Source organism: Phodopus roborovskii, unplaced genomic scaffold (assembly GCF_943737965.1).
Source record: "Phodopus roborovskii unplaced genomic scaffold, PHOROB, whole genome shotgun sequence".
Taxonomy (NCBI): Eukaryota; Metazoa; Chordata; class Mammalia; order Rodentia; family Cricetidae; genus Phodopus; species Phodopus roborovskii.
In genome coordinates this window covers 28458071-28483889 of record NW_026126459.1, presented here as the reverse complement: position 1 = coordinate 28483889, position 25819 = coordinate 28458071, and the positions used below count along the sequence as shown (strand labels likewise).

Genomic DNA, 25819 nt, shown 5'->3' with positions numbered 1-25819 from the left:
AAACAACTCAGAAGTTGATTTTTATTAATGAATCTTGAAGGACAAAAATAGTGTTGAGTAATGAAAAAGTATGCCAACACAACAATAACAACATGGACAAAGGTAAAGGTCTTCAAAGTTTGGTTTTCTTGGGACACCCCTACTGGGTTGACATGCCATAGATGGCATGGAAGGGATTGATGGAAAAGACACAGAGTTGGGGAATTGTATCATAAATGGATGAATATATATAGCTGAATGCACTGAAAGTTATTCTGAAGATATTTCAGGGAACTGACTCTCTGTTGAGATTGCACCCACACCCTCTCGAGTCCTTTCACTATGAGTGAGAAGAATGTCTGTGGTTGGCTTTTGTGCACATGCCAAGCATGTTGAAAATTTTACATGCACAGCAATCTCCAACAATCAAAGTTGAACAACCATACATATCAATGGAAATTTCACTACCAAAGACACTGACCGGTTTTAGAAAAGTGAAGTACACACAGAGATTCACATGTGAGAGAAGTCACTTGGGCAAAACTTCTTGGTAAGAATTTTTAATGAGACTGAAGCAGGAAATGAAAAGTCAATACCATTTTAGCTGACCAAAGGGCTGCATCTGGGAGATATTTAAGGAACAGAATCAAAGAATCTGCTGAAAGTGAGGAGGTGAGGAAGCTGTCATATATGATTATTCTTTAGTTTCCAATTTAGTCCAATTTAGGTAGCTGGCAGAATTGTGACATAATTTATTGAGAAAGACAGTAGGAAAGAGAGCTGATGAGGTTGTGGGTGCTGTAACTGGAGCTACATCAGGACTATGTTTAGAGAGCCACAGCCAGACACTATGCTGAGAGTAAGAGATCTCAGAATACTGAGTCTCAAAAGGGATATTTCCATCAAGTGCCTCCCCTCAGGGCTCAGGGAGCTCTAAGGAAGAGGAGGACAAAAGAGTGGGAGAGCCAGAGGGGATGGAGGACACCAAGCAAACAAGGTCCTCTAAATCAAAGGAGAAAGTCCATCCACATGAAGCCAGAGTCTGAAGCAGCATGCACAGGGCCTGCACCAGTCTGCCAGCTCCTCTTCATGTATATTATTGCTACCAGTTTAGGGTTTTCTTTTTTTGTTTTGTTGCTTTGTTTTGTTTTCATCAGTTTCCCGATTCTTGCGCCTTCTCTTGGGCTCTTTTCCTTTGGTTTGTTTTGACCAGTTTTGATGTGTTAGTTTTTGTTTTATTTTATTCTATTATTATCCCCTTGAAGCCTGTGTTTAAATGAGAGACAGAAAGGGAGTAGGTCCAGATGGGAATGTGGAGTTGGTGAGTGGAAGCAGTAGGGGGAGGGGAAATTGTAATCAGGATATATTTTGTGAGAAAAGAATCTCTCTGTTTTCTTTAAACTTTTCCCTTCCTTCCTTCCTTTCTTCCTTCCTTCCTTCCTTCCTTCCTTCCTTCCTTCCTTCCTTTCTTCTTTCCTTCCTTCATATCTTTCTTTCCAACCCAACTGTAGTTTCCTCTCCCTCCTCTCTTCTCCTGCACCTCTTCTCTACCTCTCCTCTCCATCCCCATCCACTTATCCATTTTTATGCAAAAAAGGGTGGGCTTCCCATGAATATCAACAAAACATGCCATATCAAGTTGCAGTAAGATTAAGCACCTCCCTTCATACTAAGGCTGAAAAGGGTAACCCAGTATGAAGAGCAGGGTTCCAGAAGCCAGCTAGAGTCAGAGGTAGCTCCTGCTCCCACTGTTAGGAGTCCAGCAAGAGGACCAAGTTACACAACTGGAACATATATACAGAGGTCCTAGGTCAGTCTCATGCAGGCTTCCCAGTTGTTGGTTCAGTCTATATGAGCCCTTATGAGTCCAGACTAGTTGATTCTGTGGGATTTCTTGTGGTGTCCTTGACCTCTCTAGTTCCTACAATCTTTCCTCCCCCTCTCCCACAGGATTATCAGAGCTCTGCTTAATGTTTGGCTGCTGGCCTCTGCCTTTGTTTCCATCAGTTGCTGAATGGAGCCTTTCTGTTGTCATCTGGGCTAGGCAGCAATCCTAGTATATCCCACAGGCAGAATAAACTATAGGTCAAAATTTCTGTGGCTGGGTTGATGTCCCAGCCCCTTTCCTAGAAGTCTTGCCTTCTCACAGGAGGTGGCCAGTTCAGGCTACATATCCACTGTTACAAGGAGTCTTATCTGGGCTCATCCTTGTAGATTCCTGAGAGATTGCCTTGGACCAGGTGGATATTAGCTGTAATGTAAAGGATAAGGATGGGGACATGAGGAATCAGATGGGGGGAGTGAGGGAGAAAGTACTGAAAGAGATGACTAGAAGTGGGGTACATTTCCTGGTGAAGTGTAAAAAGAATTTTTTTTTTGAGATACGGTTTCTTTGTGTACCTTGACTTCTCTGGAACTCACTATAATGGACTATGCTGTCCTAGAACTCACAGACACACCTGCCTCTGCTTCCCGAGTACTGGGATTATGTGCCATCATTGCCTGATGAAAGAATCTGTTTTTAATAAGAGAAAAAAACGGTTTAAAAATGATAGGAAAGACTCATCAAGTAGCCATTGGAGCACTGAGTGTGAACGAATCAATCACAAAGGCTTAAAGAGTTGAGCAGTTGGCCAAGAAGAACAGGTCTCTGGGAAGGTTGCTGTTCAGGGGTTTGGAGTACAGGGAAAAGAAGAAGAGAAGGAGAGGGAGGAAGAAAGATTCTTAATGGAAAGAGAACATTCAAAGGAAGAAAACTATTCCACTTCTGACTCTGTGATGACACATCTTTCCCCCCACCTCCCTCTCATTTCCAGAATTTCTTCATTTTCATGAAAATCAGTGTAAAGGAATATGGTAGAAGCTGAAAATTCTGGCTTAAAATGAACTGTGTAAAACACTGTGGACTCTAAAGGAGCTTAGAGATATAACTGTTCACACTTTGCAACCTTCATATGATTTTGCTTATAATTTTCTGTCATAACGAAAAAACTTAAGTGATTTAATTTGCAATTTTTTTAAAAGGTGAAAAATGCATCTAATTTTATCAATGAATGTGATTTGTCACAAGTTAAGGAATAACACTGAAACTACATACATTTAAAAATGTTGAGTTAAATAGTATCTATATTGTAAGTAATTGGACAGCAGATGTGTGAAATATAAAAGGAATTTGAAATGGAGGAAGTTGGGGGGGGAGGCAGGACTATGGTGGTAATATGAATAGTTTTCCCAGCATCGAAGGCTATTATGAGCTCCATCTTATAATAAAAGGCAGCTGGAGTCACAGAATTTCTCTAATTGTTGGTTTAATGAGAAAAATGTGACATGAATTGAAAACTTCTTTATTTAGAATTTGAGCTGTAAGTCTCAATAGGATCCTGAGCTTCAAAGCATTGTGAATCCTCATACAGATTTCCTTGCAGGATGTTGAGCATCATGATCTCTGACAGACACCAATGGTCTCCCTGCCTTTAGACTGTGCTCTTGCAGGCTTCAGTGAGGACAAATTCTCAAGAGGAGTCTTGAAAACCAGATTCATTCTTTTATTTTTCTTTTTTAATCATTATAGAATGATGTCTGCCTTCTCTTAATGTCCCTTTTATCCCTCAAACTCTGGAATCCCAGTTTTGATGGTCTTTTGTCCACCCCCACCCTTTAAATAAGTACCTTGCCCAATCATTGATGTTTTGTTCTCTAAGGTCATTGTTTGGAACCAGATGATTTTATTGTCTGTCCATACAAGGATAGTTTCCACATCTATTTAGTCATCCCTGATCTAATATTCTCCAACCAGTCACACATTGTATCATATTCAACCACTCTTCTGAATGAATCACTTTGGTGTTTATCTGCCACGTATGAGTCTGAGAAAGGCTAAAGTTGAGTATTATACTTAAGTCTTTTCTGAAAGGAGACTTACTTCAAAATACTGTTGAAGTTTTCCTTCAGTTGCCTCCCTCTTCCTTCCTTTGTCTTATTTCACAGCATGTTTCTTTATAGTCAGTAACTCTTTCTCAAAGAAATCTGCTGTACTTCTTGCTATCATGTTTGTCTCGTCTTCTTTTTCTCTAAATTTGTGTTTTTTTTTCCTTCCACCATAAGTATTGCTGTTTTTGATGTGATTTGTTACCTTTGAATCTCTATTACTAGATATTAAGGACAAGGCCAGGACAAAGACTTAAAGCTATTTAAAATGTTAAGAATAAATAATTACTGAAAATCAAGCATAAATAGGACATCTCTATCACACCCTATTCTTCCTGGGAATATCACAGGGAAAATGTAAAAGTCACGGAATGGGGAGGGATGCTGTAAAACACTGTTTTCTGTGCATGACTGGTTGTTCCAAAAAGCAAATGACCAGTCTTGCACAGAAATGTGTGTGTGTTGATTATTTGTTACATTTTTGGTTGTGAGCCTAGCCTTTAAGGGATGAGCCATCTCTCCAGCCCCTGTTGATTATTTCTTAAGAACTTATGACATACTGCTTACATAGTCTGGAACTCATTAATAAATGTACACTAAGTACTATTTTACTAGCTTTACCATGTGTGATATGTAAGAATAGATTGAAATTGAAAATTTGCTCTTTACAGTTTTTCATAAGAAGAAATATAGTTCTATTAAAATATCTTTAATAGTTGTGTCTAAGTTGATTGCTATGAAAAAACAAAACAGAACAAAACAAAACAAAAACCTCAAAGGCTTAGTTTTAAAAAGTGAAGGACCAGGGCCCGGATGGCACCATTAATAAAGCACCAGGGTTCTTTTCTCACAAATGGCTTAAACTATTGTATGATTAATGCATTATTGTGTTAGGGATTCTGTTGAAAGTGTACTTGTTCAAAGAGTCTTACCTGGTACAACTTTCAGCTGATGATGCTGCTAGCAAGGAGGTAGTCACCAGCTATGTACATTCTTCCTAGAGTCAACATTATTAGTCAAAATAAGCCTGTTTTCTTTATAACCTAGCCAGCTGCTACTATTGTGTTATGAACAACATTGCCTGTAAAGGAATCATGGTTCCTCTCATGTCCTTGAATTTGTATTTTTTAATCAACACTACCCCATAGGTAAAAATTATACCCTGAGTCTGTAGAAGTAGCACAATGGCAGAGAAGTTGCCTTCATTTGTGCACAAGGCCCTGAGTTCAAGCTTCAGCATCAAAACAAAACAAAATAAAAATTTCATGTGGTCCTTTGTTGTGGAATAGGTAATAAAATGCCTCATCTTGTTATTATAATATCTCCTCTACAAAAAGTTAAAGCTTTGTCTCTCACTATTCTTGAAACACTATATCTATCTTGAAATGAAAACTATTTAATTGTCAATAATACATCACCACACTGGACTGGTTCCTTTATTTCATTCTCTAATTGAAAACACAGTATTATATAAAGTTGTCCTTATTTAGCACTCACTGTATGAATGTTCAAAGTAAACACAATTGTTCCTTCTTTGTTCCTTTCTAATCCTTTGAATTTCTCTAATACAACTTATGCTGAGTCTTCTGGCATGAGTATTTATGTCACCATGCTTTTGCTAAATTCCATGGTCTCACATTCTCCATGAATCTTGCTCATTGCTTTGCTCTTACCCCTATGCATATTAATGACTCACTGATGAGTCTGGAGTTTTTAATGTCTTATGAACATAGGCTAAATGTCCAGGTTCTATTTCTACTTTTGTTTTGTTTCTTAGTTAGCAATAGCTTTTATCTGACACTTACACTCTCCATTTATATACAAATTTTTAATCTTTTTAAACTATCCTGGTACCACAACCACACAGGCCAATTCTTTTTCTAAGTGATACTTTGTATAGCTTACTTTAGCAATGCTTAATTTCTATCCAGTTGTTTTATTAATTAGATGCTTTACATTTTTGGCTCATATTTGGCTATCTATCCTAAATAATACATTTCTGTATAGAAACAACTGTTTGTGGTTTTCCACTATAATGACCAGTATATTATGGGATTAAACACACATTGTGGATGACAACTTGGTATTTCACTCATATCCCCCCTCCACTGCCATAGTTGATTTACCAGCAGCTGGGAATATTTGTAGAGAGCTACAGAGAGTTCACAGATGTGCTGTTGTTGAAGACTTTCTTTAGTTACCAAGGCTGTCATTTTTTAAAGATCCCCTAGATCTTCTTGGTTTTGGTTCACAGAATAGTGATTTAATTCAGGGATAAAGTAATACCTCCTCATTTAATTTGTAGACCTTGTGGGATCTTCTGAAACCGGTATTTCTTGCATGTGGGTCAGCCTCTTTTTCTGCCCATCTGGCCCTTTACATATTCTTGCAAACACATTTTAAAATGACCCCCTAACAAATGACAATAAACAATTTATGACTATTGAGTTTCCAGAGTAATCAACCTAAGACAGAGCTTGAATGTTATTTTATTACACTTAGTGAATTATGGAATTTCTCACTTTTATGAGTTTAGTAAGTGAGTCCACCTCTCCATCTTTGAGTACCCTGACCCTTGACTGCCAGATGCTTCCTGCCACTGAATCCCCCAGATGGAGTTGGAGGCAGAACAAAGCATCCACTATCATCCATTACTGTCTTGTCCCTCTACTCCTTGGGAGAGAGAGAGAGAGAGAGAGAGAGAGAGAGAGAGAGAGAGAGAGAGCTGAAGGCAGAACAAAGCATCCAGGATCAGTACAAAGTCTTAATTCTGAATATCTATGCCCCAAAAGAAACACATAAAACCTCACACACTCATAGTGGGAAACTTCAACATCCCACTCTCACCACTAGACAAGACCACCAGACAGAAACTTGACAAATAAACAAAAGAACTAGCAGAAGTTATGTCCCAATTGGGTTTAACAGACATCTGTAGAACATTCCATCCAAACACAAAAGAATATACCTTCTTCTCAGCTCCACACAAAATCTTCTCTAAAATCAACCACATACTCAGCAACATAGCAAACCTCAACAGATATAAAAGATTGGAATAACCCCCTGTATCTTATCAGACCACTGTGCTTTAAAGTTAAAATTCAACAACAACAAAAATTGTAGAAAACCTACAAACTCACGGCAACTGAACAATGCGCAGTTGCACCATTCCTGGGTCAAGGAAGAAATAAAAAAAATAAATAAATAAAAATAAATAAATAAAGTAAAGACTTCCTAGAATTCAATGAGAATGAAGAGACAACATAACCAAACTTATGCGACACTTTGAAAGCAGTATTAAGAGGAAAGTTTATAGTACTAAGTGCCCACATGAAGAAACTGGAGAATAGTCACACTCGAGAAATAATAGCACAACTGAAAGCTCTAGAACAAAATGAAGCAAACTCACTCTGGAGGAGTTGCTGCCAGGAAATAATCAAATTGAGGGCTGAAATCAATAAAGTAGAAACAAAGAACACAATACAATGAATCAATGTAAGAAAGCATTGGTTCTTTGAGAAAATCAACAAGATAGATAAACCTTTATCCAAACTAACCTAAAAGCAGAGAGAGAACATGAAAAATAGGAAAATCGGAAATGAAAAGGGGACATAACAACTGACACTAAGGAAATCCAGAGACTCTTCAGGTCATATTTTGAAAACCTATACTCCAAAAAAAATCCTGAAATTTAAAGGAAATGGATAATTTTCTGGATAGATATCACTTAGCATAATTAAATCAATAACAGATAAGCAATTTAAACAGACCTATAACCCCTAATGAAATAGAAGCAGTCATCAAAAGTCTCCCAATCAAAAAAAGCCCAGGGCAGAGAACTTCAGTGCAGAATTCTACCAGAAATTCAAAGAAGAGCTAATACCAAATTGTTACACATAATAGAAGCAGAAGGTTAGTTGCCAAACTTCTTTTACAAGACTACAATTGCCTTGGTACCCAACCCACACAAAGACACAACTACAGACCAATATTTCTCATGAACATTAATGCAAAAAAAAAAAAATACTGAAAAAGCTAATCCAAGAACACATCAGAGAAATCATCTACTGTGACCAATAAGACTTAATTCCAGGGATGCAGAGTTGTTCAACATATGAAAATCTATCAATGTAATCCATCATATAAACAAACTGAAAAAGAAAAACCATATGATCACCTCACAAGGGCTGAAAAAGCCCTTGACAAAATCCAACACCCCTTCATGATAAAGGTCTTAGAGAGATCAGGGATAACAGGATCATACCTAAACATAATAAAAGCACTATGCAGTAAACCGACAGCCACAACTAAATTAAATGGAGAGAATCTCAATGTGATTCCTCTAAAATCAGGAACAAGACAAAGCTGTTCACTCCTTATCTCTTCCATATTTTACTTGAAGTTCTAGCTAGAGCAATAAGACAACAAAAGGAGATCAAGGGGATACAAATTGGGAAAGAAGAAGTCAAACTTTCACTATTTGCAGATGCTATGATAGTTTACATAAGTGACCCGAAAAACTCTAGCAGGGAACTCCTACAGTTGATAAATACCTTCAGCCCTACCCCAAATGACTTGAAAGATTTTGATGATCCCTCATGGAAGGCCTCATGGAAGAGTGAATGGGAGATGGGATGGCCGGGGAGTCTGTGAGGAGCATGGAAGGATGGGAGGGAGAAGGAACTGGGATTGATATGTAAATTAAGAAAAAATATTAAATAACAACAAAAAAAGAGTTTAGCAAGCATAGCACCTATTTTACATAATCACTAAGCTGATATTATAAAACATGATTAATTACCATTTTTAAAATCTTGCAGATCACAAAATACAGCCTGACACTTGCTACTTACTAAGTTCCATGTCAAATGTGGAAGTTCTACAAAGTAGTTCAGTGTATTTTAATGAAAGCAATTAGGAGTTTTAAAGAGAAACATGTTTTTTTGAAAAGGTTTGTGGAGATGGGAAGTGCAAAAATATCATCAGAGAATTTGTTTTAACAAGTTATTCTTTATAATATTTCTGTAAATCTTTGGCAAGGCAAAAGGTGGATTTTTATAGATCTTTTGTGTATGAATGACCATAGAATACTTTAATATTTTTTCCAGGATTTCCTAGTGAGTTTTACCTTACTTGAGAATAACATTTTTATGGAAAATAGTTTTCAATGTTTCTGACTCACTTATAAAAATAGGAACATTCCTCTAAGATAGAACCCAGACAAGTATGATTTTAGAATAAACCAGACAAAATTAAGATTCCCTTGACATTTTTTTTTTTAGTTTCAGAATATTACTTAAAACAGTTTTGTGTTTTCTTAATTATTATTAAACCCAGAATATTTCCTTTATGGATAAAAATTGTGTCATGTTTAATTAAATCAGCAGCATCCAGAATTGCATACCAAATATTGTCCTTCTGTATGCTGTGAATATGTGTTTCTCTTATTGGTTGATGAATAAATGCTGATTAGCCATTAGCCAGGCAGAAAGTGTGGCGCTCCCAGGTGGAGCTCCCAGACTAGGGGAATTCTGGGAAGGGAAAATGTAGAGAAGTTTAGGGGGAGATGTTATGTAGTTTCCAAAGGAATAACATGGCAGAGCATTATGGGTAAGCTACAACCTCGTGGCAATACATAGCTTAATAGAAATGAATTAGTAATTAAGAGGGAACTAGCCAATAAGAAGCCTGAGTCATTGGACAAACAGTTTATAATTAATAGAAGCTTCCGTGAATTCATTTGGGACTACAGCTCTGTGGGTCCTAGCATGACAGAAACTCTATCTTCATATGTGAGGTAAATGTTCACCAGTATGGTCTATGGTAATTCTTCTTCTTTATAAATAGTTTATACATGTTCTATAATTATTGTTGTATGGCTTTTACTGTGTATCATAAGAGGTTTTCTTCTAGTCATGACATGGCTGTTGAACTCTGGAATATTCAGCAGCTATACTCATCTAAATGACAACTATTTAAGAATAGATCCATTAATTTTCAATGATAGAGTCTCATGAGGCCACTCATGATTTATAGAATGTCTAGACCATGGTTAGTAGGAGAGAACACTCATGAGGCCAGATCTATACTCAAAGTTATATAGATAATTAATGACCCTGCAGGGAGATTTTCTTTTCTTCTGTAGCACAGCCACCCATAAGTTGATCTTGAACCTGGAAGTAACCCTTCATCCACACTACTGGAAACAGCTCTAATTAAACTCACTACTTCACCAAGCTACTTTTAGGAGATTTCTTTGGCCTGTTGCTATTCACCTCATCCAGGATAAATAAGCGTTTGTTTATCTCCCCAGAAAAGTTCACACAACATTATAAATGCCCATTTACTTCACAAAGGGCACAATGACAATGGCATTATTTTGGCCAAGTATAGTTTGGTTAATGTTCTGTTATTCCTTTTCACTTAGCCATAGTGTGGAAACTTGAGTGGGGAATGACCCCATAGGCTATATATTTGAATGTTGAGTCACCAGTTAGTGAAACAGTTTGGGAAAGATTAGGAGGTATGGTTTTGTTGAAGTAGGTCTGGCCTTGTGCCAGAGGTACTTGTTGGAGGAGGTATATCACTGGGAATGGGCTTTGAGATTTTAAAAGACCATATCAGGCCCATTCTCCCTCAGTCTGCCTGATGCCTGCAGATCAGGATGTAATGCTCTCAGCTACTGCTCCAATGCATGAACTTTATGCTTCCAACCATAATGATCATGGGCTGACCCTCTAAAACTGTAAGCAAGTCCATAGCACAATAGTTGGCTTGGTTATGATGACTCTTCACAGTAATAGAACTGTAACTAAGACACATAGTAAGAGCAATTTATTCTCAGTAGTTTGACCAGTTATGAGTCACCACATTAACTGCACAAAGAAGTTGCTTTTCACAATAAAGGCTGCAATAGTAGTAATCTATGTGTGTAATCATAAATATTTAGAAATCACCTTACTAGTCAGGACTCATTATTTTCATTGAAGAAAACCATAGCAATTGCTTGCACATAGGGGTCTATTATCTCCCTAACCACATACTTTTGCCCTAACTTATCACACCAAATATAAATTTATTCTTGTGGAGCAATCTTTAAGTCCATCTGAAAAACATTTGGTTACATCCATAACAGTCATGCCAGTCTTGCATTATGCTTGACATCTTTGTCATTTTGATAGTTTTTACATTTAAAGTTAACTTTCAACTTGGGAGGATTTAGAATCATCAAGAAAACCAAGGTGTAGATAGGTCTGTTAGGCACTTCCTGATAGGGTTGATTGAAGTGGGAAAACTTTCCCTAAATGTGGGTGTTAGCATTCCAAAGGTACAGGGGCAAGGAGTTGCTATAAAAGAAAAAAAAAAAGCTAGGTATGAACATTCAATTCTCAGCCTTTTGACAATAGAAACTATATTGCCAGCAACCTCATATTACTACTAGCAGCCTCACACCTTCCCTGCCATGATAGAACCTGGCTTCAAATTTTGAGCCAAAATAAACATTCTTTTTCCTTAAGTTGCTTTTGTCTACTTTTAGAATGCTCATTTTTGGTTCCAAGTCTTATCACTATTACACCGACCACAAAATTGCTACTATGTAAACAAAGCATGGATTCTCACATCACACATTTAAAAGTAGCTATGCTGAGATTATCTCCATGGGTGCTTCATCCTCAGTAAGATAAACCTTAGTTGCATATCATATCAACCATGAAGCTGCTCTTCCCCAACATGTCTTTGGAGTACCAGGATGAACATTGATTATATTATGTGATTATTTTCTGTGGAGATGGGGTACTTAGAATAATCCAAAGTCATATCTCATCCAAGTCTGTATTTGTGAGCCAATGGGTATATTAGAATTACAGGAACATGTGGCGGGTTACTTACGGGTGCATATCTGGCTCAAAGGCAACTGCATCATCAAAGTGCCCACCACAGCAGGTACAAAAACTCACAGAAACAACATGGCTATAACTCTGTGCCCAACTTGTTGGCTGCTCCACTGAAGTCAACTGTTTGCTTGTTATATGGCTTTTGGGAGGTGGCAAGTGAATTTTACTACTTTGATCATCATTTCTGTCATTACATTGCCTCATATTTCTTTCATTTGTTTTCTCTTTCCTTGACTACTTCCTATTCATTTGGGTAGGTCTTGGCTTCTATATTTTCTCTTTTCTTTCTACACTCAATAGATTTAAGTTCTCAATTACTACCTTGAACCAATGAAGTATCTAAAACTTAATATATCCTATTAAGAATGTTGAATACCTTGCTATTTTCTACTTTGATAATTTCTGACATCTATCTTTTAATTAATTAATTTGTTGTACTTTTGAGACCAGATCTGTCTATATAACACATGCTATCTCCAACTCCTCGACATTCTCCAGCCTGAGCCTGCTGAACATTGGGGTTAAAGATATATGTCATCATGCAACTTTTTAGTTAATAATGCCATATGCCTTGGCTTGTGCTTTACTTTCCTTTTTGTCTTGTACCACACACAAATTTGTTAGAAATTCCTGTTGACTATGTGCCTAAAATATAACAATTTTCATCCCATCCACCATGAGCACATTGGTAGAGGCCACCATTACCCATGGTCAAGATTATTGCAATAGACTACTAAGTCATGAACTATTTCCCTAATGCAATATTATCTCACAAAATGAGGCACAAGTATTAAAGCTCCATGATACACTAAGTTATAGATATAGGAGGCAGAGTGTTATATTTCATGTGCTCCTCTTAATTTAAAGTAAAATTACAATATGTTTTATTTAATTCACATTCTTAGTTTGCACTCATTATTTCCTTATGCCTAAAGTTATTATGCATATATAACTTATATGTACATAATATGTATAGGATGCATTATAGCATCATGTATATACAAACTAAACATATCCAAATGATAAAATATAAGGCAGTTCACACAGGTTGTTTATAGGTTAATATTTGATTGGAAGGATTTTATTTCTTATAAGGATATATTGATTATGTAAAATAATATATTTCCTTACTATTCACCTACTAGGCAACTCTACACTTAGTTGTATTCCCAGCTCTACACATCACCTTGTTGGTGGCTCAGTTGGTCCCTCTCTGCATTGTTCTTACTGTTTTAGTAACCTCAATTAGCAACAGCATCAATTTGGACTTTTGGATTTCTATTTGAATGTTTACCCACTCTATATATTACTAAAGAAAGTATTTAGAATTGAAAGTAGAAATGAACAAAATATATTAAATGCATGTATGGAAGTCTTAATATGAAACCTATTATGAGTTGAACATGATGGCCATGCTTATAATTCTAGACTCCCAAGAGTTTGGGACAGAAATATTGCATTCCAGAACTCTTAACCTACACAATGACCTCAAGAGATTTAGCAAGGAAGGAAACTTACCAAGTCTTGTCTCAAAAATAAAAATTAGTAGTTTATTTGGGGACTTGGGCAACAAAAATTAAAGTAACCTAAAGTATGTATTATTAATTACAGTCACTAATAGATATTTTGAACTTACTCTTGTCATCTGTTATTTTATATCTATTGATTAAAATGGTCCCAATATCATCCCACTCACTGTCTCTGGTAATCAATTTCCTATCTTCAACATCTTCACATTGCACATGCAGGCAAAGAATATTTGCATTTTGCTGAAGTTGATCATTTCCTGATAACTTGCTAGCATCTTCCTTCTTATTCCCACTTGGACAATATCTTAATTCTACACATATGGTACATCATATTTTTAAATCATTATATTACTGAACTACACAATTAGAATTTTTCTAGAAAATTACTGAAGTTCTTGCATGTAAATATGCTATTGTCAAATTTGTGAGAACTGACAAAAGAAGAAATGTTTCATTATGATATTTTATTATGAGTGACTGTAAGAGAGAAAAAAATCAACAACCACATACAAGCTTACAAAAGAAAAAGTTTAAAATATTCTCTGTACTATTGTGTCTAAAGCAACTCAAACTTGTTTTTTGTTGTGATTTTTACAGGAGATAGGCTCCTGTAGCATGCCAATTAATCATTCTGGCAGGTGACAGGGACAGATACTGTGCATTTAAGCTTTGAATGAAGGTCAGTAGTTTCAATCTACAGTTCTAAAAGTGAGAACATTAGCACTGTACATGTGTCTTTAGAACCTTCTCAAATATTTGCAAGTTCACCAGCAATGACAGAAGAGACACACCTTTAAAAGCATTGGTATTTATGATAAAGATAATTGTGAATTGAAAGTGCTTCTTCAAATTCCTGCACTGCAGTCTAATTTTCTATTTTACCAGCCTTCTACATGTAACAGATGAAATTCCTAAGTTTTTTCAAGTTATAGAAAATTGCATAGTCTTCTACAACTCAGAATTTATCTGTCTGACCAGTTGAGGTAGTTAAAATAGAGAGGTCATTTCTAATTTTGTCTTTGCCTGTTTGGAAAAGAAAGATATTCTTTGGCTGGTGAATGTGATCGTTGCTTTGCAAATGGGGTGGAGTCCAAAGAATGTACCACAGTGTTATCATAAAAGTGTTGACGTTTATTTATTATAGCACCATTGAGACATTTTGAAGTTGGAATTGGTAAAAAAATAAAACAAAAAGCATTTGTACTGTACTGGGTGGATAGAATGGCAAAAAAATTTGTATTCTTTTTTTGGTCAAATTATACTTTTTTTTTTCCAAAAATTTGGAAATAAATAACTGGAATTTAGTTGTCACTTGCACTGGTTGACAAGATTATAACAAGAACACATGGATGCGTTTTTGTTTTGCTGGGGTTTCAGATAGTGTTTGGCTTATAAAAAGCAAACAGGGCCAATGTCCACACCAAATTCTTGATCCGGACCACCGATGTCATAGGGTGCGATATCTATGATGGGTAGTCTCATGGCCTTGCGTGTTCGATATTCAAAGACTGTTTTGCTCCATTCCCCAGTGTGTTTCTATTCAAAAGAGGAAAAGGTCGTGTAAGAAAAGAACCACAACATTACATTTACTTAGATACTCTTCTTCACTGATCATGTTAGAAAAGTCTTCTGTTCTCCTAGAGTAGTTAGTGCACATGGAAACTTCTAGTCATAGGAGAACTTCTGTATTTGAATTTTAATGAACCCAGAAGGGAGATTGACATAGGCTAACCCACTCTCCAGCTTGGTTCTAGTTGTTGCTTTTATATTATAGTTGCTAAGAAGTAGGTGAGTCACTCACAATGGGAGTGGTTAGCATTAGAAATGAGTTCCTCCTTTTAATAAGTTACGAGAAAAAGAATAGATTTTAAGACAGTCTTTATATCTTTAAAGTTTTAGAAAGTGGTTATGTCTGGTACAGCTTATATAATAAATAATATATATGTATAATCTACAGTAAATATTCCCAGTTATCTAAGTTGTTTTTGAGTTAAATTTCAATCATTTCTATTTCACCTGTTTTCCATCTAGAAGCTAGGGTCTATTTGATTTCTGTAATCTCTTACTTGTTTCTAGAACAAATAAGTAGATCTTAAATAATTCATTCCACTAGGCAGCTTTTGCCTCCCTTACTGATCTTATTTCTTTTTGGTAAAATAGCCTGGATGATTAAGCAACAAATTTTGATGTTATCTGCCATTCTGCTTGAAATTGTTACTTACAGCACAGCCATCCTCTAGAACTGTGTAAGTGAATTTGCTGTTTCCTTCAGCCTTGAATTCCCCTTCATTTGATCCCATCAGTTTTAGAGACTTCTTTACATTGCCACTAGCCTGATCCATGTAGGCAATGCTGTTCTTGCAATGGTATGTAATGTTCTGGGAGGCCCGGCTGGAGAGGAGCCTGAGGTAAGCCAGCTGTACATCAAGGACATCTTCAGGAAGATCAGGATTGCCATAGCTGAACTATAACCAGACAAAAGAATACAACAAAAGCTGTGACTGCAGCCTCAGATAAGGAGTTCATGCTTAGACATTGCACTGTAAGTTCTTAATATCTGCTGTATGATTACATTTTATTGTATGCAGAAGTAAATGCCTTAGCAGGTAGAGAAAACTGTTTATATTCAACTGACCTGATATAACTTAGCCTTTTATAGGAGTAATAGTTTTCTGACCAGACAAGAGTTTGCAGTATTCTACTTAGTAACCGAGAAGTAAAAGGAAAAAAAAAAAATACAATGGCAGGTATTTTGTCATATCTTAGTTTGAAAGGTATATCTTTTCTCACCTGAAATCCACCATTCATAGATTCTCCAAACCAAACATGTTTCTTTTCAGCAGAGGATTCTGTCCACCAGTTCTTCCGTGGAACGGTCATAGGACTAGCATTTATGCATGTCTCCCCGGTTTCCATGTTACAGAACACTTTGATAGCATCCATCTTGCAACCCTGGTTAGGATCAACCCAATATTCTCCTGAAAAGTCACCAAAAGAGATAATGGGAATAGGTTATAAAATTCAGAAGTGGAGCTTGGGACAGAAGGTTTGCTTATTTATTTGGTTCAGAGTATTGAGTGCTAATGCATTTGTGTATAATTAATAGCATGCATGATTGATATTTCTCAAGTGAAAAGATAGTAAGGAACATATAAGCACTAAAATTATAAAAAGTAATGCCATTGACTGATAAATAGATTGGTGTGTTTTACTGGTCTAACTTTCATCTTTTATTTTAAAGATAACATTCTAGTCCAGATTTATGATATCATGGTTTAACTTAGCTGAAACTTAGTTCCTACTTTAAGTAATGCCCAAGGTTACTCTGAGTAAAAGCAGTGGCCTATATCAAGGTATTTAAATGTTGACATAATTTTGAAATGATATTTCAAACTTTGAAAATAATAGAGTAATTTTAAATTGATTATAGTAAGTATATTTTAGTAATAAAAATAAAATTAGACATTCTATAGTAGATGATATAAAAATATTAAAATTTAATCATTAGTTCATTAAAATGAATTCTAATAAATATATAGTATAACAATCAAAATTATGCCTATATAATTGTAGGAATAGAATGATAAATGCCACTTAATCATTTAAATCATTTTTGTTTTGATGTTTAGAAATATTTGTGTTAAATTTTTGTAAGACTGTCCTTAAATTTTCTTATATTTCAAATATTTTGCAGTTACTTATGTTGTCCTTAATATACACCTTCAAATATTGCTTTTCCCCTTTTACTATCAAGGGTTTTCAACTTACTTAACAATATTTAGATAATATATTGGCTTTGAAATATTTTCCAGCAGAAAAGTTTTCTTGGTAAATTCTAGTAGAAGCAGATTTCTCTGTAAGTCTACAGCCATGAGTGACAAAGACCCAAACATACCACTCTTGAGTTCAGGATGGCAGAATTTCAGGTCTCTGCAGTTGCGAGCAGGGTTTTTGCGAGAACCATCAGGACTAATGAGGATTTCTATTTGTCCATTAACAGATTTGAGTGAAGACATAATCTCCTCGGTGTTTATCTTGAAATCCATTGGTTCATCTCCATAATATGGTGAAAAACCACCAGACTTTTCACCTCCACCTCCAAGGGCGGCAGCACCTCCACCACCACCACAACAAGGGCCAGGGGCACCAGGAGGTCCAGGGGGGCCTGGCTGCCCAGGGTGGCCTGGTGAGCCCTAGGTGGGTAAAAATATGCATCACTGAAGTGCTTTTCTTGGGTTTCCACTGAAGGCCTGTGCCACTTGTCTAGGAAAATGGATTACAAGCAATCCTCATATATTGCCACAATTGCTTTAATTAAAAATATGTAGATGGTTTGTAGGCTCATGATTGTCAATTTATAGCAAATGTAAGTAATCACCTACAAATATGTTATTCTATTATGTAAGAAAAATAGTATTGAGGACAAACTTCATCATTTCTCCTGTATAGAGATGTAACTGAATAGCCCAGAAAGGACAATTCAAATAATGACAGGAGAAGGAATAAAACAGGGACTTTATCTTTCTGAGCTCAAATTTTCCATTACCCTTGTATCTTTGTGCTTGCAACTTACTGGTTTTTCATCTGACACATTTGTTCGTCAAAACAATGTTTTGTTTTTGTTTTTAACTACATTTGCCCCAATGCTGTGGAGTATGAAGGCACTAGCCATAGTTTTATCAGTAGCAAGACAGGGATTGTAAAGGCTATTTAATTAGTAAAATTCCTACAAAAATAAAACTACACCTATGAGTTTTTGGTGTGAGATCAGCATGGCATAGTTTATTTGGCTAGTTTAGTAAATGTCACTGTATCGAAAAATCACTCATCAAACTATAATTTTTTCTCCGTGTTACTGTGGTATAAAAAGTCTTAATGTAATCAAGACTGTGTTAAATACTTAGTTTATAAACAATGTGGCATTTGTGAAACAGTGGATTACAATAAATGAAGTCATGTATATATAAGCAATATCTTACCTCGGATCCTCTTTCACCTCTGTTGCCTCGAGGTCCTGGTGGCCCAATGGGACCTGGATGTCCACTTGTTCCGTCTTTTCCAGGAGGCCCATGTGGTCCAACTGGTCCCTTAAGGAATTAACATGATGTTATGCTGTTAGAATATGTTCCTGCAGTGTAAACATTGAGATGTTTGCCTTCTGATGTACTTCTATGACACTTACTCTGGGACCTGCAGGTCCAGGACTACCAACCGCACCCTGGTGACCAGCAGCACCCTGCAAAGGAAGGAAACAGAGATCAGTCAAGATCTCCCATGGCTAATAGAAGGGACTGTTTAAGTTTGGTCCAGAACACAATGATCATGACGAGATAAACATCTCTCTTTCATTTCATTTTTTTTTCCATGCCAGACCGTTATTTTAAATTTGCTCTCGACTTCATGTCTTCTAGTTTATATGTTCAGAGGTGGAAAGTGCTTTACTCTGAGTCTCTCTCATCAGTCATGCAGTGAAGGGGTGTTTTCAAAAGAAGAAGGACTTACAGGAGAACCTGGGGGACCTGGGTTGCCAGGGAATCCTCGATGTCCTTTGAGGCCATTGGAGCCACGTTCACCAGTTTCACCTTTGTCACCTCGAGGACCTTGAGGACCCTTTAGAAATATATTTCAAATCATGGTCATTGTTATACAAACATATTGAGAAAATAAAATCAAATTTATGATAAGTCTGTTACAGCTTACAGAATTCTATTAGCTTTATGATAATAAATCTATTATACAACATCTTCCTAGATTGTAGTAATAAATGTATTATATTCTACAGAATCCCATTAGCTAGAACTCCCCATCAAAAGACACTTCACAAATAACAAAGATTGTTTCAGTTTAAATTTTGGATTGGTAATTGCAATCCTCATAATTGATGTTTGTATGATTAGCTGCATAGAACATTTAGTTTAGAAGATGAATTGTTTTCTGTATCATCAAATGTAAGTTTGCATTTTTCTCCATAGTCCTAGCCATTTTCTAGACATTTCAAAAAGCAACAGGGTGCTTTCTTACACTCTAAAATGAGTCTAAAAACATAACAGCACAAATGCTCAATACTTACAGGAGGCCCCCGAGATCCAGCAGGACCAGGAGCACCAGAAGGACCAGCAGGCCCCTAGGAAACAAACAAGTAAGCAGCTGATGAGTCACTTACACACCCCCATTTTAAAAAGTTGAGTGTGCAGGAAGGACAGGAGGATCTGAGAGGAATGGGGGAGGGGAAGCATGATAAAATATAAAAAAGTTAACTACAATTTTTAAATTAATTAAAAAATTAAATACAATGACAAGTTCTGAATTTTACAAAACTGAAAATAGTTCTCATTAAACAATTACTAGCTTTGTTTCAGTGGAATAATAGTACACACTATTATTGGAAGCTCATATTGCTCTATCCTTCAAAATTTCTCCCCTTCCTCCATCCTTACAAATGTGTCTAAACAAAGCAGGAAGAGAGAATTCTGTTAATTCTAACTGAATTCCTGTAGCAAATAGGCAGAAGTCCCAATTAACACTGAAAGCCATCAGCACAGGCCTATCACAAGGGGCAGAAGTAACAAACTATCCCAACCCCAGTCTCTTTTTTGAGGAGAGCCTATTAGAACTCACCGATTCTCCTCTGTCACCACTTTTCCCAGCTGGACCAACAGGACCAGGTGGTCCTGGATGACCAGGAGCCCCTGGGGCACCAGGAGAGCCATTTTCACCACGATCACCCTAGAACAAACACGTGGATCTCACATATCTGTGACAGTTGTCTCATTTAATTCTGCATGACTACTTTACATGGGTTTGTTATACCTTGCCACCAGGAGATCCATCTCGTCCTGGCTGACCATCTGATCCAGGGTTTCCCTGGTGAGAAGAGAAGGGGAGAGTGATGAGTATTACCCAAATACTATGCAAGTCTTTTATTCTTTTTAAAGAAGATTTCTCATTGTTGCACAGAGCATTAGATACTACTATGGAATTTTGAGCAAAGAATACTTTAGTAAATTTTCCTTCCCTTTCAAGTCCCCATTCCCTTGCTGTCTGTCTCCTAGTGGAAGTGAAACATTGCTTTTGGTGACAAGACATTTCATATGTTACAATATGGCTTATTTCTTTGAAGAATTGTAATTCTTTGGCAGATGTTTAGGATGTCTATTTTCTTAAAATTTCACAAAATAATATGAGGAGAGTAATAATAAAAAACCTTTAAAATGGCATTTACAGTATAGCTAAAAAATAATTTTTGAGAAATGAAGATCTAAATTTATGATGGAAATTTTAAAGTTTACTTAATATTTCCATATTAAATATAGCTCTCAAAATCACTTAGCATCTTGTTAAATATATTTTGTTAATATTAATTAAAAATTAACAATAATTACCAGTGAATAAGGAATATTTACATAAAATAATTATGTGTTGTAATCTTCTTTATTAACCTGTTTCCTAAATTAGTTAGCAGTTGTATCTCCTTCATTAAAGGATTTCTTGGGAGATATTGTTGGTCATGGGCCTTTATATTATTCTAACTTACATCAGGATCATTATCAGAGAAGGAAGGAGAGTATGGTTACATGGACATTTTAGACAGGAGACACAGTTCAATGGCTACAGGCACTTGTGACTAAGCCTGATGACTTGAGTTCACTCATGGGGAGCTACATGGTGGAAGGATCGAACTGACTCTAGAAGGCTATTCTCTGACCTCTACAGGTATATCATGGTCCCTATGTGCTCAAGTGTATGTACACAAACACAATTAAATAACTATAATTTAAAGACAATACATCAAACAATTTGAATATTAGCTGATTGGCTGAACATTTTCTCTGTATTGCTACTTACATCCCTTCCCGGTTCACCAGCTGTACCAGGTTGACCAGGAAGACCTTGGGGTCCAGGAGGGCCACGTTCACCATTGTGGCCACTGGCTCCCGGCTTTCCACTTTCACCCTGTGCAAAAAGAAGTTAAAGACATTTTACATTAAGACACTGGTAAAGTGTTACCGGATTTCTTTATTTTGGAGGGCAAAATGTGTTTATTAAATTTTTTAAATTAATTTTATTAAATTTCTATTGATGTTCAACTTTCATGAACTCATGCTCTTCATAGGGGAAAAATTGGGGGAGCAATCATTTTTGGGTTTTCCTAATTGCTCAGTGATTGAAATGACAAAGAGCTCTTTTAAAGCATTTGGTTGTGAGGAACAGAAGCTTATGGAAGAACAATAGGAATTATGGTGATAAACAATCACTTTAGTGACCATAGAATCAGGATTTATTAGAATCTTGCTAGACATGCTAAATACTGTTAAATTTCCTGCTGTTATTTTCTGACATATTTTGAAAATGGTGCATAAAGTGTCATATTATGGAATCTGATATAAATGGAATTGTGTTAGCTTATTTGGTGAATGCATAATTCAGATACTAAACACTACAATGTTATGGTAAAAGCAATGAAAGAAAACCAAGAGTACAAAATGACTTAAAGGGATGAGTAACTGACATCAATTAAAGCCTTTTTTATTTATGAGCTGAATAGTTGCTCCCTTCATAGTTACAGTGAACAATCTGAGGGATGTATCCTAACAGTGGTGTTGGAAAAAGCAAGATTGCTTTTCTGTGACATTGGCTTGTGTGTATATATGTATGTGTGTGTGTGCATGTATATATATATATATATATATATATATATGTATATATTATATATATATATTAAAGGCTTGTTTATGACTTGCATTGCCTATAATTTTGGAATGATTTAAAAGTTTGTTTATGTAAACCTAGAAGTGTCAAGAAGGTCACCTCTTTCATAATTTGCACTTGACTAGATTGACTATTTTGATACAGTGAAAAAAAATCTCTACACCTGTGACAGGAAACAATAATCCAGTGTAAGGTAAGTACACTTACCTTGATACCTTGAGGCCCAGGGCTACCCCTAGGACCTGGCATGCCTGGTGGTCCAGCAAGACCTCGTGCTCCAGTAAGTCCTGCGATTCCAAGTGGGCCTGGGGATCCCTGTTGTATTAAATAAGGAAGATTCAGTTCATTTCTATATAGTTATATTTCCCTTATTACACTTGTTATCAATTTATATGGTCAATAAACAGAACAACAGAGCCACTCACCGGAGGGCCCTGAGCACCAGGTGGTCCCTTCTCCCCAGGTTGACCAGCATCACCTTTTGGTCCAGCTACTCCGGGGTTGCCAGGGGAACCACTGTTACCGGCAGGGCCTGGAGGACCATCCTTGCCGGGAGCACCACTAGGCCCTGGGGGACCTGGGTTACCCTGCAAATAATTGAAATTTAAACAAGTATATTAAGAGTTTTGGTTTTTTTCCCCCCTTGCCTTTTACTTATTTTCAATTTTATACAGAATTTCACAAATACATATTAAAATGTCATTTCCACATCCTAGATATATGAGTCTTTCTGTACACACATTGAAAAAAGACTGGGAAATGCTTACATTGTTCCCAGGAGGACCAGGAAGACCACGCCCACCAGGAAAGCCAGCAGCACCCTGTGAAACAGAAACACCCTCATTAATGCAGAAGTAGAACACAAACCTGAGCACACACAAAAGTAAAGATAAGGAACTAGGGCCTGAATTCCTTTAAAGTCATTTATGATTTGCACCTCTGCTTTAAAGTACACACAGCAGCCAATGACTAACTGACTGACTTTCACCTTCTCTCTGTGGCTCTAGTGACATTAGGTGGCTTTATAGACTAGACTCATCTTTTCAGTAATGGTTCATTGAGTGATGTTAAGAGGATCAGTACTCACAGGACCACCAGGACTGCCACGTTCACCCTTGACACCCTGAGGGCCAGGGGGACCCTAAACACAAAGGGGGAGGAAAGGCATGTTAAAGACAGCACCAAAATAAAAATACAACAAAAGTATTACGCATTAGGAAACCAGTAATGTTCCCCTGAAGAGTAAGAGTTCACTTATAACCATATCTAGACTACCTGAAACCAAAATACAAATCAAGGACTACATTCCTGTAAAGATTACATTCTCCTCCCATAACACAAAATCTTACATGAAATGTGAAATTATTAATAAACCAAACTGTGTTATGCATAGCAATAAGACTTACAGCAGGTCCAGAACCTCCAGGGAGTCCTGTAGGTCCAGGAGGGCCTCCTTCTCCTTTCTCTCCAGGGGCACCTCTTTCTCCTTTTGCACCTGGCTCACCATTCTGTCCCTGCACATAGCAACAGTGACAGCCTATGAGCTGACTTCCTTCACAATGCACAAGGGCTGTGAATTTGAAAATGAGCATCGTGATGCTGGCTTTTCATGTTGCACAAGCATAAAGTAGGATAGGTGTTTAAGTTGTCTAAAAATTGCTAAAGTATATTTGAAGGGTAAAGTGATCGAAGAAAGACTGGAACCAGAGTATGTTGTGTCTACTAGTTTCCAGCAAGATGGTAAAATGGGCACTGAGAGATTCACGTTTAGGCATCCATACTTACAGGAGCACCTGGGAAGCCAGCAGGTCCTGGAGGCCCATGTTCACCTCTCTCACCCTGAAGGAAAAAATATATTGTTAGTCACAATGAAGGCCTTCCCCACAGGGATCATACTGTGTCCTCTGAATCATCTCATCTTCCTTTAATGAGAAATATGCCAATACAGCAAACACAGTTTAAACTAAAAGCCTGTTTTACTTCTTATCAAAATTGGAAAGAACACCAGAACTATTGGTCTCTTCTGTCTCTGGATATTCAAGGGGTATATCTTCAAAGTATTCAAATATTGACACATTTAATTATATAATTTCTAAGTATAAAGTATTTGAAACATGTCAAAATGGTAATATATCATTTAATATATTGCTTAAATAATAAACACATGGCAAAGGTTTTGTGATTTGGAAAGTGATCCTGGAAAAGTTTAAGAAATGCTCATTTAGAAATGTATATTTTTTCAATTTATGTACTTTCCCCAGAGTTGTTAGCAAATAAGCTACCTTAAAAATAATCTCCTGTGGATTTTAACTTTTAAATGTTTTCTTGCATCTCATATATTTTAAAGATAGAGTCATGTGTGAGGATAAGAGTACCAGGGGCAAGGCTGCTAAAACAAGGCAATAGCCTGTGAGGGGTTAAGAGGATGTTGAAAATGCCTTTAACACTTACAGGGCCACCTCGAGGTCCAGCTATTCCTGGAAGTCCAGGAGCACCACCTTCACCCTGAGGAAGAAACCAAATGATGCTGTCACTGTTCTGTATCTAGTAAAGCAAGGGTTTACTTTTGCTTCCAATAGTGTTGTTACCTTATCTCCTGGCTGACCAGCTGGGCCAGGGGGACCAATAGGACCAGCAGGACCCTGCAGAAAGATGGGTTTTAGTTTGAAAGAAATAAACATCATTTATTTTATTAATCAGAGTACAGAAACTCTCATCTACTAAAGTGGATCAGTTTTTGTTCTTTCATGGCTCAAATGATACATTCATTGCTATGTATTTTGTGAATATGATCATAGGATGTAGATGAATTCAGTGGGTGCATTGATTCATTATTTTTTGCTAAGAAACACAGTTCTAAAATGTATTCCAATAAGATCTTAGCAATACTAATTACTTTGGATTTTATTACAGATTATGATAGTCATCCCTGCCTTTAAAAAAAAAAGTTCTATTAAGGATTCTCTTCATTCTTAGGGCATGGAGAACTATCAGGGAGTGATATATGCAAATTAAGAATTTGAACAGTCAAGTGATTAGTATCTTTTTATTTAATGGTTTTATTTAATGAGAGTTTTTTTTTTTTAAACAGCAAAAGCTAAAGCTAAAGTAGGGTCTACCACACATTGTATATTACCAAGGCCATTTCTCACAAATGTGAATACTCACCCGTGGCCCATCCTTTCCTGGAGCTCCGTCAGCACCAGCACCCCCTGGTTCACCCTGCCAAAGAAACACCAGTGTCATCACCCAGTGAAAGTCAGCCAAGAAGAGAAACCCTCAAGATTTTCTGGCATTAGAGTTAGTATTTTGATTATTAGTTTCTGTAGGACTCTATGTCACATTTAACTTAAAATAAAATGACAACAATGGTTTGTGGTACACTGGCTTTCCTTTAATAAATTCTGTTTTATTGTAGAATCAAGATAAAACAACCAGTACCTTCTCACCCTTTGGACCAGGACTTCCAGGACCTCCTCTCTCTCCTGGCATCCCTTGTAGACCAGGAGAACCAGAAGTACCAGGGGGACCAGCGGGGCCAGCAGGACCCTGCAATGGGAAGATACATGGAAGATGACAAGAAAACAACTAAAGTGCATCATTTAAAGTTCAGGGCATCAGAAACTACAGTTACCTTTCCTCCCTCAGGACCAGGGGGTCCAGCTCCTCCTCTCAAACCAGGGGCTCCTGCAGTTCCAGGGGGTCCACGTTCTCCAGGGGCACCGGAGTCACCCTATCAGTCAGTGAAAATGTAACATCCACATTAGAAACACATTGTCA

General features: G+C 36.8%; 1 protein-coding gene across 2 annotated transcripts in view; it reads right to left on the bottom strand.

The window, feature by feature from the left end:
* Window positions 1–14440: 14440 nt before the first annotated feature.
* The window catches only part of Col3a1 (collagen type III alpha 1 chain), a 35300-nt gene continuing 23921 nt past the window's right edge, over window positions 14441–25819 (bottom strand). For both annotated transcript variants that reach the window (XM_051190113.1, XM_051190114.1), the window contains 22 exons: window positions 25674–25772; window positions 25481–25588; window positions 25208–25261; window positions 24628–24681; window positions 24491–24544; window positions 23825–23878; window positions 23446–23553; window positions 23127–23180; window positions 22807–22860; window positions 22465–22626; window positions 22247–22354; window positions 21176–21283; window positions 20141–20194; window positions 19949–20056; window positions 19401–19454; window positions 18833–18940; window positions 18513–18566; window positions 18310–18417; window positions 17226–17523; window positions 16121–16308; window positions 15553–15795; window positions 14441–14866 (listed from right to left, as the gene is read on the bottom strand). In XM_051190113.1, the coding sequence (XP_051046070.1) occupies window positions 14720–14866; window positions 15553–15795; window positions 16121–16308; window positions 17226–17523; window positions 18310–18417; window positions 18513–18566; window positions 18833–18940; window positions 19401–19454; window positions 19949–20056; window positions 20141–20194; window positions 21176–21283; window positions 22247–22354; window positions 22465–22626; window positions 22807–22860; window positions 23127–23180; window positions 23446–23553; window positions 23825–23878; window positions 24491–24544; window positions 24628–24681; window positions 25208–25261; window positions 25481–25588; window positions 25674–25772 (2379 nt within the window). In that variant the 3' untranslated portion in view covers window positions 14441–14719. The remainder of the gene's footprint in view (window positions 14867–15552; window positions 15796–16120; window positions 16309–17225; window positions 17524–18309; window positions 18418–18512; window positions 18567–18832; window positions 18941–19400; window positions 19455–19948; window positions 20057–20140; window positions 20195–21175; window positions 21284–22246; window positions 22355–22464; window positions 22627–22806; window positions 22861–23126; window positions 23181–23445; window positions 23554–23824; window positions 23879–24490; window positions 24545–24627; window positions 24682–25207; window positions 25262–25480; window positions 25589–25673; window positions 25773–25819) is intronic.